Genomic DNA, 19,668 nt, shown 5'->3' with positions numbered 1-19,668 from the left:
AACCTAGAACTCCGCCATAAACCAAAACTATATATTATCCTTTATCATCACTCAGATTGATTTCCAAAAACCCCATGCCATGTTAATGTAAAATGACAAAACACTAACCGATGATGGGCAAATACACAATGCAGACCCTCTCAATAATTCCTCACATTGTCCTCCATGTCTGCAATCAACTTCATCACATTGACTTGCTGAAATTAAGGTAGAAACACAAATTTATGACTGAGCCAATGGTTGATGATGATTGATTGTGATATGAAATGAATCACTCCACATCAGTTTCCAATAATATTAGTTTATTCAGATTACCATAGATGTAAAAATAAAAATAAGTTCTGTTAACAAGTAAATATTTATAAAGAGCATACTAACCACACATTCCATTGCTTGCCACAGTTACAGATGTTCCACGAATGCAGTTCTCCCTATTTAAGTGACACATGCTCCTGTTGTAAATATAGAAAATATGCTATAACATTACAAAAGTTTTACCATACAATGAATTGAAATTACCTATGAGTGGAAATTAATAATGCAGTATTGAAAGAATTAATCATATTATCAAGTTAGGTAATGAAAATGGCTTAGAAAAATTATCAGTAACTTACCTGTAAGTCTGTTCGTTTGATCCACAGACAGGTTCAAATGTTTCAGAGCATGTTACGCAGTCACAGCTTGCTACTCCATTAGTAATAATACACATACTTCCATCTCCATCACATGAAATGTCATCACACGGATTTTTAGGTGGAACTTGTGTGATACAAAAGTATTTATAAATATTCGTTTTATATGTGCATGATACAACACAGAATACACATGCGTTCACATTATACATCAAATGCATCAACATTCAACCATTTACCATTAAACAGCAATTCAGCAAAAGCCACAATATTTCAGAACAACAATAAGAGAAGTAAACATCCAATAACTAAGTAACAGATATAACTTACCTTTTTTATAAAAAGATTTTAAATAATAAAGCACAAAAAAAAGTTTTTGGTTAAAAAAACAAACAATAATCCTAACATATTTATACAAAATACAAGATATTAAAAGAGCGATGATACCTCGACAAATGTCTCTGAATGTGAAGAAAGACCTCAACATGCAAGACGCTTGACGTACCGCGACCTTGTTATCATAAAAGCGGTTGTTGTTTGCTAGTTTGCATCCAAGTGTGACAGGAAGACGCTCAGCGTTGCCAATAGCGGAACAGTCACAACTGTGTTCCAGACCTCCAGCATTGTCTTCTGTCACCATACAACTTGCACCATGCTCACATTGTAGCATTCCACAAACCTCTGAATTATATATTCAATTAGGATATGGATAGGATTTTCATTTTTATGCTGGGGGAGATGAAAGTAGACAAAATGGTTTATTCACATGAAAAAATGGGATGGCTTAATCAGATGGTAAATGTGGCCATCATCCTGTTACCATTCAATGACGTTGCATATTAGAATAGCTAACCAGGTATTTGTTTTTGATGCATAAACTTGACTTGTTCAATTGGGTTTTATTTTTAAACATATATATATATATATATATGTGTCGTAATCTGAATCATAATCTGAAGCTGTTAATATAATTGTCCGATGTTTCAAATAATCATATCCACAGCTTCAGATTACGATTCAGATATTTATTTCCATTGTGAGAGAAATATTGTGTAATTAATGAATGCTAAATAAAACATTTTTACCTAATCCTAATAATTGAAAGATAAACCTTCAGCTTGATGTTTCTAAAAAGCTTCTCAATGGTGAAAAATACAAAACTGATTCGAAGTTAAAAATTTTACATTTAGGAATGGCAATAATTAGTTATATAACAATTATTACCTTGAACCATAAAATCATCCCCAGGTTTCTTGTACAAGACCAAAGTAACATGCATGGAAATAATTGCCTCTTTCAATGCTCCTACTGCAGGATCATGCAATCTTTCAAATGCCCACAATGTATCAAGACCAGGAACAAAATCTTCACCGATGGGCATATCAGACCAAGTCATCATAGCACTACATTAAAAGACGCAAATTTTTGTACATATACATACAAGTACATATATGTATATACAAATTACATATACATAATAAATAAACACTAAATCATTTTCCTTGAATTTATGTCAATTACAGCACAAATGGTAAAAAAATCATGATCATTTGAATTAAAACAGTTACATAGTTGGAGAATCAAAATATGCCAAATTTGTATATAATCACCATAACACAAAAATGCAGACAAAAAATTGTGTTATGCTAACATAAAACATATTTGGCAACTAATGTGCCTAAGGATACACAACAAATTGGGTGTATGGCCATCAAAGGTTAAGCTTAGCAATAAATCCGGTTGGGTATCATCCAACTTAATCACCAATCAGATATTTTCCACAATAGCAACGATATTAACTTCCTCAACACTATTATGGAAGAAAATCAGTGCCCTGAGGCACCTAAACATATACAGCAATGTGCTGATTTTGTATCGTGAAAACAATGAAGGATGTATTTCCAAATAAACCATCAATATCTTATATCGGAAGTAATACGGTAAGCCTAAACCTTGTCATAAACTCAAAAGAATGCTTAATTCGTTTATCGTAAATGCGAAGGAATGTCTGGATTTTGTAAGCTGGGTTCAAAAAATCGAGTGGAAAATATAATTTAACAAACCTGTAAACTAAAACAGCACTACCTCTTCTTACTTCCTCAATTTTAAAATTTGTTACAGATCCTGCATCACTATTAGCTTTGTTCTTCCTTTCGAGAATCTGGAAATGAATAAGAAATTTAGATATACAAAATATACAATAAAGACATGCAAATAATAGAAGATAGGATAAAACATACAGTATCAATCCAGGTTTCTCTTAATGAATGACAATTTTATATAAACTGCGCATATAAGTATTTTTCTGAATATTAATAAAATGAAACAATCCCAAAATATTATTCATAAATATTTTTTGTCAAATACTTAAGGACATCATAAACATTACTTCAACAAAATATTTCAATATATTAAATTGCCGGATAAACCACTTCAGCAAATGGATATTCAAAATGATTGAATACGATTTCCAATATTTTTTCTTACATAAGGAAATATTGATATTTGAAAATTTCATAAAAATGCATAATTTTTTATGTTCTGAATCGTAAGTGCTTTTTCACATTTGAACACTGCAACACATTCTGAACTTTATAGACCACACACACCATGCGAGTCAGATTAAAGTGATTATCTCAAACTCAAGGTCATAGTTCGCTGCCAAAAATATTAGTTCAGGAAGTCAGTGAGTTATTAATGCGAGAAAATTTAGATAAGACAGACTGAAGGAAATAATTAATGATAAATGGCAGTTTCAAATGGCATAAGTTTCATTTCTATATTAACCTGAAGAGACTTTATGAAATACCTATCATTTATGAAAATATGTTCAAACCAAATCCAATATCTTTGTTTCAAACATTTATTTATATATATATAACAATAGCAGATGAAAATAGATTCACATTTATATTTATACAAATTACCTTGTTGACATTTTCTTCGAAAGAGCTTTTGAAAGCAATAAAGTCTGGAGAGGATTCATCACAATTACCTGGACATTTTTCATCTGCTGCGATGCTCGTGCTGCCTTGTACAATTGTTGTTTCTGTAAATTCATGTAAATTTAGATGTTATTCATAATTCTAACATTATATCACATAATCGCAAGCTTTGTGTAAGAGTTGGTAATAAGTTTTGTCAATGAAATATTAACTATATAGATAGATATTGAAAACATTGGAAGATCTTTGCAAGATCAATTTTCAACCAAATGTTCATGGGATAGTGATGTTTTACTATACTGCTGTATGTGTAAACAATATATCACTTAAACGACAATGATATCTTACAAGATATCTTTTATGATAATGCTTTGGCATTTGCTTATGTTCATAAAGCAAATAGAAGCTGTATTTAGACAACCATCATAAAAACCACAACAAAGCCACTTTTGTTCTGTCAAGAACAATTCGAAAAACTTTCATTGTTCATTTGTTGTGCTTCAAATGAGAATAAGACAGATGCCAATTTTTTATATGTAATGTTTAACTGAGTCTTATGCAAAAATTTATGGACAAAATATAAACCTTCATCTTAAAATTAATTTTGTCTTTTTAGTCATTGACACAATGCACATGAAAAAAATGCAGAATTGGCTGAAATTTTGCCGTGACGAACCGATCCTACAAACAAACAAAATTACTTGCTTTTTCATCAGACTATTCACTTACCTCTTGGAGATGGACAAGAACCCAAAGATACTTGTGATATATCTCTTCCAATTTTACAAGAATATTTTTGTAATGCACATTTCGACATGTATGTTCTTCCATCACTTCCACACACCATCATTTCTTCACTAGATGGTTCACATTCAATTGAATCACAGCATTGAGGATTTCCTTCAACATCCAAACTGCATGATCCCTCACATAAAGGCTCAAATGATTTGTTTTTTTCATTGTAAACTTCGCATGGATCTAAACCAGCAAATCATGTTTTTAAAGACAAGTTGTAAGTTCGATTTGGTTCTACGTAACATTTTATATTCCTCTGATCAAATTGCATAAACATAAATGTATTATGATATAATAGGAATTACATATTTATCTCGGGGAAAAGGAAAGCCGATAAGATGGCTTAACCATATAGCAAGCCATGGCCTCTGGTATGGTTACCAGCCCATGTCAAGTATGGGATTAGTTAACCAAATATTTGTTTCAGATGCATGGACGAATGGAGGAGTGGACGCTGCTAACTGACCAGCGGTTACGTGAACCACACTACGATGAAGAGGAGTCCAGCAATTGATAGGTGATACAATGATATTATTACCATTTACTAAATGACTGCAAATACAGCAAGTAACATACAAAACAAGATAAATAAATATTAGTCGTTATACCCATAGATACTAGGCATAATAATGGATATTTAATATCGTAAGCATTTTATATTTTGCCCACTGAGGAGGAAATACAAGAGAACAAAATGTACCAAGTTATAATTTTGTATGCATGGTAAACAGATAATGTTTGCCAACATAGACTTCAAGCATCTTGGAATTGCGAAAAAGATAATGTGCAACATAACAGACTATACCACTAACTCTTAAAGTGTATTATCAAACATATTTTGAGATACGATGCAGACATCTTGCAAACAAAAGGAAAGTCAAGAGCCCTCAAGTGCAAATTACTAATTTATTGTGATTATGACTCTTAATGGGATATCATGGTACATACACCGGAAATGATTCTTATCTTGGAGCAAACCCACCCAACTCCTTGTAATTTGTCCTAATATAACTGTGTGGGAATTATTTATTTTCATTCAACCATTCGATTGAAAATTTGAACACTACCAATTCTATAAGCACCAATAACAAAATAATTTCATACTGACATAATAAAGTTAAAGATTCAAAATGATTGCAAACACCTCCTCAGCAAATTTAGTCCAATTTTATTTCATCCGGTGATAAATAAAGATAATTTCATTTAGGCAAATATTAGAAAAAAGCAGAATAAGATGTGGGCATGCAAACACTAACCAAAAATACTGTTCCTAAGGCATTGAATTTTATTAATGTATCACTCAAATCAAACAACAGAATCATATAAAGCAAAATAAATAATTGTTTTACACAGTGTCTATAATTTCAGGTGCTGAACTTGACAATGAAATTTGGGCAAATCATTGAGATATGACAATGATGTTGAATGTTATCGATGAGAAATCACAACAATATTGGTTTAAAATTACAAGAAATTGCACTGGCATAAAATTCCAATTGACTAAAGTCATGTAGGTTGTCAAATTATCTAAAACTTACCACATGGTGCTCGTCTGAGGACTTTTAGACTCTGGGAATGTTCGCATGCAGCCCGTCTCAAGTCACATTCTGAGCGGTAAGATTTTTGGTCAGAACCACATACTGGCTTGGTCATTGCATTGTCACAAGAATGGCATTGGCATTTTCCCATACCATCCACTACAACACATTTTGCCATATTACCACAGATGACACCTTTGCATGGATCGGTTTCCTGTACTGGAGCTGAAAACATAAAAATAGGAAAATTAATAATAGAATTCGGCTATCACTGAACATCAGGTCATAATAGTGATTATCCAATTTCTATCTCAAAAAGTAAACATCATAGTTACAGGTGAATATTTTTATGACATTGCTTGTGTGTGATCGTGATTATATTGAACTATAAATGTTATCGAAATAATATGTTAATTTAGCAAAATCTTATATCGATGAGTTATTTTGAAAAGAGAAAATTGGTTCATGATACAATATATATATATATATACTATCGCACTAATGCAATAAGCTACATATTATATATAGTATACATTATTTTTCAAAAAAAAACATGACGAACCACAACATTAGTATTAACAAAAACAGAAGTCCACATTTAAAAGATAAGCAAAGAAAATTACACTAAACCAATTAAATGGGCACGATGCACGAGATGTTATATTACTCATATTTACACAAAGCAAGCATCAAAGCAGAACTCATAGACAAACGCAAACAGATTTAGGCAAACTCACAAGTTACACAATAAGTAACAACAAAATAGATTTAGTAAAGCGAACAATGAGTCTACAAAAAACAAGGGTACTTGCAAAGCTGCAACATCCAGTACGTCATAGCCAGTCTCTATCATATTATATTAAGATTAAATAAACATGGTGAATAGATTGTGTATAAAGAAAAATTTTACTCTTTGTTATATACAAGTATTTGAACACGACTACACAAATATAACCTTTTTGCAGAAGCCACTTGGTGCCGAACTGCATAGCGGAACCAAAATTTTGAGTTTTTACGATGTCGATCATAATTTACTCATTTATTCTGACTAAATTACCAGATTATGAGCTCAAAAGGGCAGAAAGATTGCAAAAATATTTCTACTGTTTTTGTTTCCAGTATTTAACATTCAATATTGTTCATCAGTCTACCTGACCATAAAGAAAATAAGGCTAACTAAAGTGAACTCAAAGTGTAGTTAGGATAATGAGGTTAGGCTCAGACCAGCATAAACAAACTAAAATTTATTTTACAGTAGAAAAAAATATGATATGTACCAGTAATTTACAATAAGCTTTTATAATGAACCCTATTCTAACAAATGGATCGCATATTATAATAGGATTTTCATTTTTTGTTATTGATACACTTACAAGTATTTGAAATATTTGGAATTTATTTATAGTATCAAATTCCAAAACCAAATTGGTCAACTTCACAATTCTTTTCATCAAGAATATGTTGTAAACTTTAAACTTAACACTGGTTACCGGATATCTCATTTATCATGTTTATATAGTGATTTCATTAAAAAATTATTGACAAAGGCAAAAATGCTCCTTGTCATTAACTGTTATATACTTTCCTTTGCTATATAAAGCTGACACTAACTACATTAAAACAAGCTCAACTAACTTTTCGAAGTAGGAATACAACATAGAGTTAAGCTATCACAACAAAATCAAACATTGAAAAAAATCAAGACATCTACATATGAAACCATATCATGCAAACTATCATGGATGCAAGACTTTTAACAAGATGAATGTGACGAAATAGAATTTAAAGAAAGTTTCAATGAACAGATAAACATACAATGAATGCTGCCTCAAGAATAAATATAGGTTGATAGATGAACATGAATAATAAGTAATTGACGAGATAAGATTTTACCTTGCAGAATTTATACAAAAGATAAGAAAGATGAATAACTAATCTACCTTTTATCAACTGATCAATTAGATTCAGTAAACCACTTTAATACCATAAACATCAATATTCTACTGAACGTTTTTACTGAAGTTCTAAAATTAGCCTACTAAAAAAGTAAATCTACAAACTGGTTGTCTAAGATGAATGATTCCAAACAAAACAACACTAAAACACAACTACTAACATCGAATCAAGCACACTCAACGGAACATGACACAAGCAATCAACCCATACATGTTGTTGTTGGTTGGGAAGCGGTAGTTTCCAGCCTCCTTTCAATTGTGCCAGTACGAGGATGATTTTTACAAGCAGGAGAGTTTCTGCCTGCGCTTTCACACTCAGCTGTTGAAGGTGGTAAGTAGTAAAGTAAAATGTCTGATGTGAAAACTTAGGTTTTGCATGATGATTTCTTAGCCCTTTAAAATACTACATCATCAACAAGCTACTTGAAATAATTATGGAGAATAAAGTTCGATAAATTGTCCAATAATTTCAATATAGTTTACAAGCTGAAATTATTGGGATATAGGGTATTGAGTATCCACATACTTGACTTTGGCTGGCAACCAAATGAGGTGCTACAATCTATGATGATGAAATTATGATACATAATTTTGTCTGGTTATAAACTAAATTCTCAGTAAAAACAATGATTTATGAATTGAAATCCAATCAGGAATTACGGAAACTTAATTCACAAGGATTAAAAATTAATAAATCAAATATGGAATAAGTTGAGTTTTAAGTGTTCTGATGATTGAGAACTAGGTAACTAAAATTAAGTATAAATAAATATTGACATTGATCTAAATCAAAGTCAGCAACTGCGAGAAACTGAGTTCAAACTTTGATTGATTGGTTGAAGCAGACAAGATAAAATTCCATGGTATAGAATAATGTTTGCTTAGGGTGGAAGAGTCATAAATAACAGGAATCAATCCACAACTTTGTCAAATTAAATCTACAAGCTAAGATCATTTTCCGGAATTGAGGGATTCTCACACCCTGCACAAGAATTGGAAAAGACGCCTTACATGAGTGTATGGAATAATATGGACCATTCGACTCAAAGTTTAGTAATAATACATATACAAATGAAATTTATTTTATATGTTCAAGTAAAATTCACAAGGAATTGAGTTTTTAGTCTTGTACATGTCAGTTTATTTAAACAGCATTGATTTATTATGGAGAGAATGAATTCATTGGTATCAAAAACAACATCATAAAGGAAGAAATTAGTCATTAGGAAATTGTTTATAAATGATTTCTTGCAAATAAAAACATTCGAGAATGTCAAAATAATTTGTTGATTCTGATATGAAAACAATCAATTAAGGTGTAAATATTAGTAATCCAAGAGAAAATAATTTGAAATAACAAATATAACAAAAGTAAACTTTGACATTCGTTCATCACTTAGTGACCAGATATCGGTATATAAATAAATGAATTGACAACTGGCACGCAATCATCAATTAGCGTGTTTCCCCTTAAAGCCACAAAAACAAACTCATAACAGAAATGCTGGTATGGTGGCCCAGGGGGATAGAAATATGTTTTTAAACCAAGTTGACTGGACCATGCTCGGCGATTGTTTGCTAAGTGGAAGAAAATGTTATTTATAACAATTATACCACTCAATATCCCTGAAAAGTTGCACGATACACAATATCTGAAAGATACTGTTGTTATTCTCAAACATTTGAGAACAAAACCTTTTTGTTTAAACCATAAACCACGTTACAAATCAGTATCACTCACCATGCCGACATATCAAATTGCAGGGGGAAGGTGTATCACAAACACTTTTTTGTTTTTTTCACAAAAATTAACCCAAGGGACATAGAACTCAAACAAACCTTTATAAATTAAATCTTTACATTGTAGATAGTGTATGACTATAAACGTATTTTTCTCAATGTGGTTGATCGGGTTGATCCATGGCTGCTAATAATATCATGGTGGGTGGTCTTACCAAACCATTACAAAAGTTCAGAAAAATAAGGAACTACACAGATGCATAGTAAATTTATGTTAACAGTTTGAAATGAACTTGTAATTAAGGACCACTATTCACATAACTTCAATTAAACAGAAAAATTCCTGGTTTCTTATTTGGCATTGGTTGAAAAAGAACTTACTGCAAGGTCTTCGTGAAACAATTCTAATTCTTCGCTGTGACCAACATTCAGATGCTTTCAGTCTGCATTCACTGGAGTAAGTAACTCCATCTGATCCACAAACTGGAGCAAAGATATCCGAAGAGTCTGGCGACTTGCCACAAGTAACTTTAGGACAAACACAGGTGGCAGTTCCATTTGCTGAAGCTTCACATTTTGCTTCGAAGCCACACAAAACCATGAGACACGGGTCTGAAATAAAACAATAAGTGTTATATTGCACATAATTGTAATATGAATACACAACACAAGTAGACACTTCCTGGCTCAAGTTGAACTGAATTTTCGTAAAAATTTATCGTGCAAAACATTTTAAATTCTAAAATCAAATTACAGTGTAATGAAAGATTCTCAATATGAGATATATTCATAACATGACTAGAAAAACTATTATTTCGGCATTGATAAATGTTATTGTGTAAATGTCAAGGAATGAGGTGTAATTCCAAATTAATGCAAATAAATGGATAGATTATTTTACTGATTAATTTCACGGCCTTACAGCTACATGTCAAATGCTAAAATATTAAAAAAAATATGTCAAACAATATATCAAATGAATATGAATGATAACATATTGTTATTCATTCAACCAAACATTTACTTTGACTTTGTTACACTATAAGAGAACGCCAGTGTATACAAAAGTTTTCTATTCATGAAAAATTGTTTATAACCCTGCTTAGAGCATTACACCATTTGAAATAACTTTTATGTTTACAATTGTATTATATTATCAGCTTTTTGCTTATCTTGGCTGACCTTATCAGACAGGTCAACCTTGAGTCACCACAATGTTCACAAAGAGAAGAATGTTTAATATTCTGTATCAGTAGACTGAACATAATTGTTTCCCTCACCTTGTTTCTTTTTAGGTTCCTCCTCAATTTTCATTCCTGTAACAAATGAAATATAAATTATGACATTGATTAAGTATTTCTTAAATCAATTAAAACATATAACATCATATCAGTTGTTTTTTTTACAATTTTATATATCAGTAGTTTAAATCACTTAAGGTGAGGGCTTCACTCTAAATAATCTGATATGTAAAGAAATGTGAACAATGTTACCAATGGATTTTCAATGCAAATAGGAGCAGATATTATTAATTTATACTATTTTATATATATATATATGAGAGTTTCGGCACATTATTATTGAATGGCATTTTAATCATATAAATATCATTTCAGGTTTTGTGTTTTTAACATACCGGTAACTATGATTAATAGAATTATTTTTTTGTAATTGAAAAGTGCTTTTTTACTTGAAAATATTCACAACCTTATAGATTTTAAAATACTATGTGGTGAAAATTCTTATGTAAACATCAGAACATTGAGTATCAAGACAGAAAATTGTCTGGTGATAGAGTCTCAACTGAGTTTAGTATCCTGTTACTGCTTTGGATTGATTACACCACAAAGTGACCTGGGAATTGACTGCCCCCTGCTTAATTACACCATTTAGTCGACTGTCGTCAAAAAGAAGGAAACCTAATCCATAAGAATACAAATACTAAGACATGAATAGTGCTTGTGAAAATGTTCAAGACATGAAAACGCCATGCTTTTGTCAATATATCAGTTTCAATGAGAATGTCTTTTGAAGTGGTTGGATATTGTGCTACTATCGAATTTTAACAGACAACAAATGCTGACAAATTTCCACTTCAGACAAAATCTAGTGTCATTATGAATCTAATGTCAATGAATAATATACTCATTTGAATCGATCATGGAAAATTGTTAACCACTGATTCCAAAGTGTATGTACATTTTTATGTCTGGCATTTGAATCATAGGCATTCTTATAAAAAGTGTTCACCACCATTTATTTCATTAAAAATTTGCGAATTACTTCAACCAATATACTTTTATATTTCTCATGCATGCGCCCCGCCCCCTACACCACCTATTTATAAAAAATGTTTCAAAGTCCCATGATTTTAAAAAATGCTCTGTGAAATACAGGCATATTTTTATATCAACTTTAACACATATCTAATTTATCCATACACAAAATCTTTCAAATTTATCATAGATTTATATAACATTTGTTAAATGTTACCAATTGCCCTATTACGTTGTAGCAAAAATCCAAAACTAGGAGATTAAGGTAATCCAAAAATTGAGCTAAAGACATGGTTTTGAGTATAACGAAGCAAAATTGCAAAACATATCTCAAAAATTGATCCAGTCAGACAGAACAGAGGTTTGTGCAGCTTATACTGTTTACTAGAAACACAGCATTTTAAGAAAATCGAAAAAACTTCAATGAATACTGTTATTACCCCACCTGAGTTCATGTTCAAGGGATCAAACATGCAAATAGTTATAATCCAGTTCATAATCTCAGGAAATGGAGCGTTTAATTGGAGTTTAAAATCATTTATAATATATGACTGATATTAGGGATTATATCATGTTAGAATTTATAATGTTACAAATAATAAATGACTTTGATTAGTTAATTTATTGAATCTTTTTAAAATGATGAATCGCAAAATTCACATCAAAAAAAAAATTACTGTATATTATGATAATATTTGCATTTAAAGTTAATTCTGGACAAAACAATAAATTGCTGTTTAAGGTTCTTGCTCAGAATAAATTCCATACAAAAATTATGAATTTGAATGAACTTTTTTTTCCTAATCAGTTGATTCAAAAAGAGTCCTTATTAACTACTATTATTTGGTTCCTATTCATAGTTTAATGGGATGGCATGTAAAATAATAACAATTATTATTCCAAAGTTCAAAAGCTCATAGTACCAATATCATATGTCAGGAAAAAGTGCAAGATACTATTCATATAACACTTAAATGTTTTCTCCCATGCAATATATTAGTCATTGTTTAAAGCAGTTGCATGTTTGTCTCATTTAGAATTTGTATTAGTATCGTCTTTGTTTCTTGAAAAAAAATGATCTTCTATATTTATTCATGCTATGAACATTTTTGAAATGGAAAAACAAACCATTCCTCTTTTGGAGATAAAAACATTATTATTAAATATTTTTCGTATTTGCCGTTTTAACCAATACCTCACTATATGACTTCATTCAACCAAAATTCATTCGAAAACAATTTAGTCAAGCAAACCACAATTACTTCAAAATTATTATTAATGAACCCCATTCAGGTGTGTATTCAAACATATTATGTCACAAATGATGGACGAAAGTGCCAATTTAAACAGTGATGTCATTACACCACAACACAAGTCTCATTAATAATTCACTTATCATATATTACTTTCATATTTCATACGATTATTATGATAGTAATAAACCTTGATGCTTGTTAAACCAGGCAAGGCTTATTCTACTAAATATTTTAGACTTGGTTGAGGTTTGGCCCAAGAAACGAACTGTGTAGTTCTATAAGTTGAACTATCAAAGAGACGGAGTTTTCTTAATTAAACAAAATTACATGTTCAACCATTTACCGCGCCTTGAAGCACTCACAAAGACTTCAGCTTAATTCAATTGAACAAGTCATAATCCTACAAACTATGTAGCATAGGTAGGGAGAATTATATTTTGCGACCATGTTTGATCAAATAAGAATGGTATGAGGATTAGTGACAAAATAAGAGACTGGTGGTATATCTTTGTCAAAAATATGTGTGTCAACTGTTAGATGTTTTATTCCAAACATAACTGAGTTTTTGTCAAACTACAACCTAAGAACATCAACAAATCCATCACTCAATATAGCTTATTTTAGAAACACTACTGAATTTATTCATTTCGGTTAATTTTTAATATAAAAATTACATTAGGTCGAATGTTATTAGCGTTATTTGTGACCGCAAGGGTATTTCTCGCTTAACAATTTCATTTTGAGAACTCATATGGCGTTGCAAACCTCTCGTGCAGGCGTAAAATGAGCAATGTTATTTTGACATTTCTCCACGCCGATATGTCGACAGTGCAAAAACCATGGGCTAAAGTACTCAAAACAATTCGGACCCATTGAACTTCAAAGTCAATAGTTAAACATTCCTGGGAGAGGATGGTATATGTTTAAAGGTACTCTTAATTCGTATGAACATACTTGTTACTGAGAAAAATAAAAATCACAAATTGGCATTGCGCCTGGTGAACATATTTCATTGAAAGGGTCAAGTTTCATGCAAATATCATATTTAGTGATTCGCGATGTGAGACGACCACATAAACTATTTTTAGTAGAATGTACCTGAGCGCTATTTTAAAAGAAAATTTTTTTAATTTGTATCTGATTTTTTACGTATTTCACCGACAGGGAATTGTAAAGGTTCAATATCAAATCACCCAAAATAGTGGAACACGTCACCGTTTTCGAGGCAAAATGATTAAATTCAAATTATAAACTAAATGATTAGCAAAGACGGAACCATATTGGAATTCCAAAACAAAGCGGAACGTGAGTTTTGGGAAGTTGAAATATTTCAGTCTGCCTCAGTTGTCTTTTCACTTCACTTCGCATGGCGTGGCATCGAAGTACGCACACAAAACGGTCGGTCGGCAACCAACATTCCAGTCCTTCGATGGACCGCGAAGTTCGAAAAATGGGAGGGTAGTGGCCGTTTGCAATATTCAGCCAAACTACATGTGCGATCTATACACAATTAATTACTAATGATATTTCGTAGCTGTATCACCACATTGAAGTCGAGCCGAACTAAAACAATGGCTGCAAGCATGTATCATTTGGTGACTAGAGAACTTTGTTATCCAAGATACAGATCTGATTTCCACTATGTGGTTGCGCCCACATTGAATAAGGGATGGGTCACTGACATACTACGTGCTAATTTGACCCCGGGCACCATTTTAGACGGACAATCCGGTTTCTGCACTTTTTCCAACGATTTAGGTAACCACAGTAACTGAAAAAAAAAAACAATACGTCCTTCAAAATGAAATTTTGTATTATTATTATCCATTAACCTCGACAAAGGTAGACGGGAATCGATCAACGCTTTCTTTGTGATGCATTGGGCAGGTAACATCTAAGAGAATATTTTTATACGAATTGAACGACTATTTTGGTTTCCTATCTCGCTATAACTTATGAAAAACAAGCGATCCCTAACGAGGACATAAAAGAGCAACGACAATTTTAGGTAATAGATATTTCCATTAAAGATAAACGTTATGTGAAAATATTACCTTCGCGATATAATATATGTATCTGAAACGAACACTTCTACTGCCAAACTAACTAGTGAGTTGTAAGAGTAGTGTTGAAATGCAATTCATTTTACATGCTATAAATCAGCCTCAGATGGCTGGTGCATTTTATCCAAATCTGATTTCTCTGAACAGACCAGAACTATGTAATAACCATTTTAACCTACTGATATCCGTATCTGATAAGCGTTCATTAGTGGTTAATTAATCTCATTTTATTATGAAGCCCATTTGTTCTAATAATAGCAGCAGACGCCAAGTCTCAAATATCTCGAGCTCAAAAAGAACTGAAATAGAGTACGATACGAATGTGTTTTGGATTAATTTTGCGTGTTCATAGCGAATACATAATATTTTGTTGTTTATATCTATATGATCTAGTTTTCCGCAAAGACGGTACAATTGTTTTAACGACAATATTCATTTAAAAATGTTTGTATATATAACTCGATGAGCATACATCATCGCTCACGTAAATAAATCCGCCAAGGAGAGGCTGCAACGTAAATAAAAGTATGATAAAGTGGAGATCTGTGTCGTCTGCTGTTCGACGTATCACAAAGCCACAAAGCCCTCGGCTGTTACTTGATATCCGATAGTATCGTCATCTTTCGACACCCTAGATATGGACATCATCCCATTGATCATATACAGTCAAGTAAGTTTGTAGATAACTTATTTTTATTGGTTCTCTGACATAGATGTTTGACGCCGGCATACACAGCTGGATTTGTCCCATCGACCATTCCGAGCGACAATATTCAGGAAAAAATGATAATATTACGACGTGTGGACTGTGTGAGGGTGCAGCACGGACTAAGGATTGTTAAAATACCAATGACTGTTGTCGAATACAAAAATGTTACATCCGGCAGAATATAATAAAACGTAAACCTAACCTATAATAAACGTATTTCATGAAAATTACCGGGATTTCTGCGGTTAGATAACCGTAACCAAAAACTCGGCTTGGCCAAATTATACATATTTATTTATCTTGTATAGTTTAGTGTTTTATAAATTGTTCCAAAATTTTAAGGAATTCACAAAAATTCAATTTATATATATGATAATTTTAAAAAAAAATATATAAAAACTGCCCTTAAATGTGGACACTTGAAATCGAAATAGATGTTTTGCATCGTCCCTTCACAGTAGTTTTTTATCATACCACTCAAAGATCGCCCACACAAATTTATCGGAAAATGAAGTCAACATTACAGAAGCCAATCACAAGATTAAACGGAAGACGACACTCGTAATATTGATTGTATACTTTTGATTAAATTTTGAACGACGATAGATAAAGAACACTATTATCTGAAAACAATCAACCAGTGTGTAACGATTGTTGATCGGTGGTAAATAAATACACATATAACGATAGTGAATATTATGAACTACTTTGCTCTTGTCCATTATTTTATCGCATCAGATATGACATACAGATTTACATCTATAAACATAACTGTACAGGCATATAACATTTAATATAAAAGAAAAAGAAAAGAATACATTTAAATAATTGGTCGTGGAAATGGAAGTTTTTTTTCGGAGTTTTATGTATAAATGTAATTTTCCCAATTCGATATTTGTTATAAGTTATCACCGTGACATGAATTTTCAGCATGGCTATGAATAGTCACGCTGTTTTCACGCTTGATATGAGGACATTCAGACACTAAGCAGTTCCGGACTTCAAACATTCGATCAAAATTATTTTGGCGTGGAGTCGTCAGTAAATCTTTAACATTTTAATTGATTATCGCAAAATATTAGGTTGTGTGTTTATCCTGACCCACTTTTTTTCTAATACTAGAATGCATCACCTGGTCTGTGATTATCTGAAATAGACAGACAGTGTAACACCCTTTTCCGTCTCGAGAAAAAGATAACAAATAATAACCGCGAAGAAACGGAATCAAAAAGCATTATTTATTATTTTGAGATATTTATCTGTGTTAAAAATCTTGAAATCAGAGAAAAGGGCAATTGTTTGGTCGGTTAGTGGTTAATGTGTACTTTTATATTAAAAAGATTACGGACCGTCCTTGCTCGATCGGATATACTAATTCAATTCGGTGACATCCTATGCACATCTGAGGTTTTTTATGTTGGCATTTTAGGAAGCGTGAAAAATGTGTGATTATTATGTCATAGAGGTAAAAAGTGGTAAAAATACCAACGGCGATGCGAAGAAGATAAACGTAATTATCAACGACTTCTCTTTGCTGAAGATGAAAATGATTTGTGCTCTAAGAATAATAAGGCATATGAATAAGAATAATACTGTGTTTTCATTTGAGACAAATTTTTACCAAATTATAGACCGAAAAATCACAATGAAATGCACGATTTTACAGTTAATTTCGACAAATGATAATATTTCACTGAAGAAATATTCAGTGATATAGCTTAGGGACATGAACCATTTAATTTGACCAACTTGTTAACTTGATCGATATGTGTTTTTCAAAAATTAGTTAAGCCGGTAAAGAGCAAGACAAAATCCATATTGAGTTAAGTGATTCAATTGACATCGATTCTCGTAAATTTGAGTAAGAGATAATAAATTAATAAAATCAATCAACGCTGGCCAAATATGATCGACAATAAGCTAGATTCAGATGGTTCACTTTTTAGTGGCCATTGTAGGCTAAAACTAAGTAATACTGTTCAGATTTATGGGAAGTTTCGTGAAATCCCAATATCGATCTATCGCACACTCAAGTTCTGTAAAACGGGACGTTCAGTATCCAAAATCAGAACAGTCTCGATAACAGATAACTAATTAACCGCAAATCTCCTTTGAAGATAATTAATTGATTGGATTAGTGAGACTACTGAGTTTAATTAAATTTATACCGGCCTGACTGATGCAAACAGAGACTGTGAAATCCTTTTCATGTATAAAAGATTTACTCAAAGAATTACGTTGAAATAATTAACATATTGTTCCAGGAATACGATACGATCAGATAGGAAGGCAATTAAATGGTCGATGCAGAATAAAATAAAACAGTTGACAGCACAAATGTCCGCTTATCCATGGCTTTGGCGAAGATCTCTGCCATACTGTTTATCGGACTTAGTGACTAACAGCGAACGATAGCATAAAAAATCAGTTTGTCACCGATCCACCAAACGATTTTTACCCAATGACGTCATATTTCAATTTGAAATGAAGCCATTAGCTTATTGAACTGTTTTTGTGTTTGTCTGGATTACTTTGTACCAATCGATTTGATTTGAATTTATTTTTTGAATTGAAAATTACCTAAAAACAATATCTATTGAACGTTGAGCGGAGGTTGCATAGAGGCCACATAGAAATACAAAGATCGTTCTTATAGCAAAGTCAATTACATAAGCACGTTCAAGCCACGCAACCCCAACTATTCAATACAGTGAAAATGGTAATCTAAAATCGAAATTACTGCAGTTGGACTATATATTAATACAGTACTGTGTTATATTGCGAAATACTTGAACTTGAAATTTCCAATACATATAGAGTTTTATAGGTGAGTAGAAACGAATTGTAAAAAAAATATTTTTCGGTATAAAGTTATGTAAAAAGAACACAGGTATGACCGTTTTAAGTAAATTTGCAAATATCGGATATTAAAACACTTTTATCCAATGGTCAAAAGAAAAATCACGTTGGTTCGCCCTCTCATACTCACCAAACGTGACAAAAGAGATAATGTTTGCTGGGTACGATGTTTTAAATTGTCCTTTCTGACCAACATAAGCCACATTTATTCATTTACTTTGCGATATTATTAGTTCAGAAACCAATAGGCGATAGATGGGCAGCCAACTTGAGCAGCTGCGCACGCAGATCCGATCAAGGGATAGCTCCGCTGGGCTGTGTTGTGTAACAACTGATAATATAGCCTATAGTAGCGATATGGTACCTCATATCAAAGCCGCTACAGCCGTTGCCGTCGCTTATTTGCTGAATAAGGCGCGCCGTTTGTATTGGTAAGGCTAAGCGCAGTACATTCTAGCAATAAGCTTTTATGACAAGATAAACAAAAGGTAAAGTATGCGAACATTGGTCGGATTTAAAACAACTCATTTCGGATTAAAGAACATGAATAGGATTAATGTGACAAAGCGTGAATCCTTGTGTAAAAATATAGTCTACTCGCCAACGTTATAAATCCGACTAAACTGCTGGCGAGAAATGTAAAATTATTATTACCCTGAATACTTACTTAAATAAATTGAAAAATCAACAAAATCATGGTTTTATTGTAAAAATCTATTTTCCGCAGTGAAATTGAGGTTTAAGCCAAATTTTACTAAACTAAATTAGAGTGAAATCCATTCAGATCACTAATAAAGTCGAAATTATTATAAAAAAAGTCTTTCTTTTCAAAGAGAGGACTCACTTTTTATCAAACAATCAAAGTACAAATAGACGGCTTGATAGAGCGATTCGAGAAGC

At 32.0% G+C, this 19,668-nt stretch overlaps 1 protein-coding gene across 5 annotated transcripts in view; it reads right to left on the bottom strand.

Annotated features, from left to right (window-relative positions):
- LOC120339619 (agrin-like) overlaps positions 1–19,668 on the bottom strand; it is a 47,167-nt gene that overhangs the window by 19,507 nt on the left and 7,992 nt on the right. For 4 of the 5 annotated variants that reach the window (XM_078116294.1, XM_078116295.1, XM_078116296.1 and 1 more), the window contains exons 4-15: positions 10,886–10,921; positions 9,987–10,217; positions 8,077–8,184; positions 5,911–6,135; positions 4,307–4,555; positions 3,560–3,681; positions 2,696–2,793; positions 1,857–2,035; positions 1,080–1,313; positions 615–759; positions 379–452; positions 109–197 (exon numbers count right to left, since the gene is read on the bottom strand). In XM_078116294.1, the coding sequence (XP_077972420.1) occupies positions 109–197; positions 379–452; positions 615–759; positions 1,080–1,313; positions 1,857–2,035; positions 2,696–2,793; positions 3,560–3,681; positions 4,307–4,555; positions 5,911–6,135; positions 8,077–8,184; positions 9,987–10,217; positions 10,886–10,921 (1,790 nt within the window). The remainder of the gene's footprint in view (positions 1–108; positions 198–378; positions 453–614; positions 760–1,079; positions 1,314–1,856; positions 2,036–2,695; positions 2,794–3,559; positions 3,682–4,306; positions 4,556–5,910; positions 6,136–8,076; positions 8,185–9,986; positions 10,218–10,885; positions 10,922–19,668) is intronic. The other variant, XM_039407784.2, reaches the window with a different exon arrangement.

The sequence above is a fragment of the Styela clava genome, chromosome 9 (assembly GCF_964204865.1).
Source record: "Styela clava chromosome 9, kaStyClav1.hap1.2, whole genome shotgun sequence".
NCBI lineage: Eukaryota > Metazoa > Chordata > Ascidiacea > Stolidobranchia > Styelidae > Styela > Styela clava.
The sequence above is the reverse complement of the archived record's forward strand: the minus strand, read 5'-3'. Positions and strand labels throughout refer to the sequence as shown.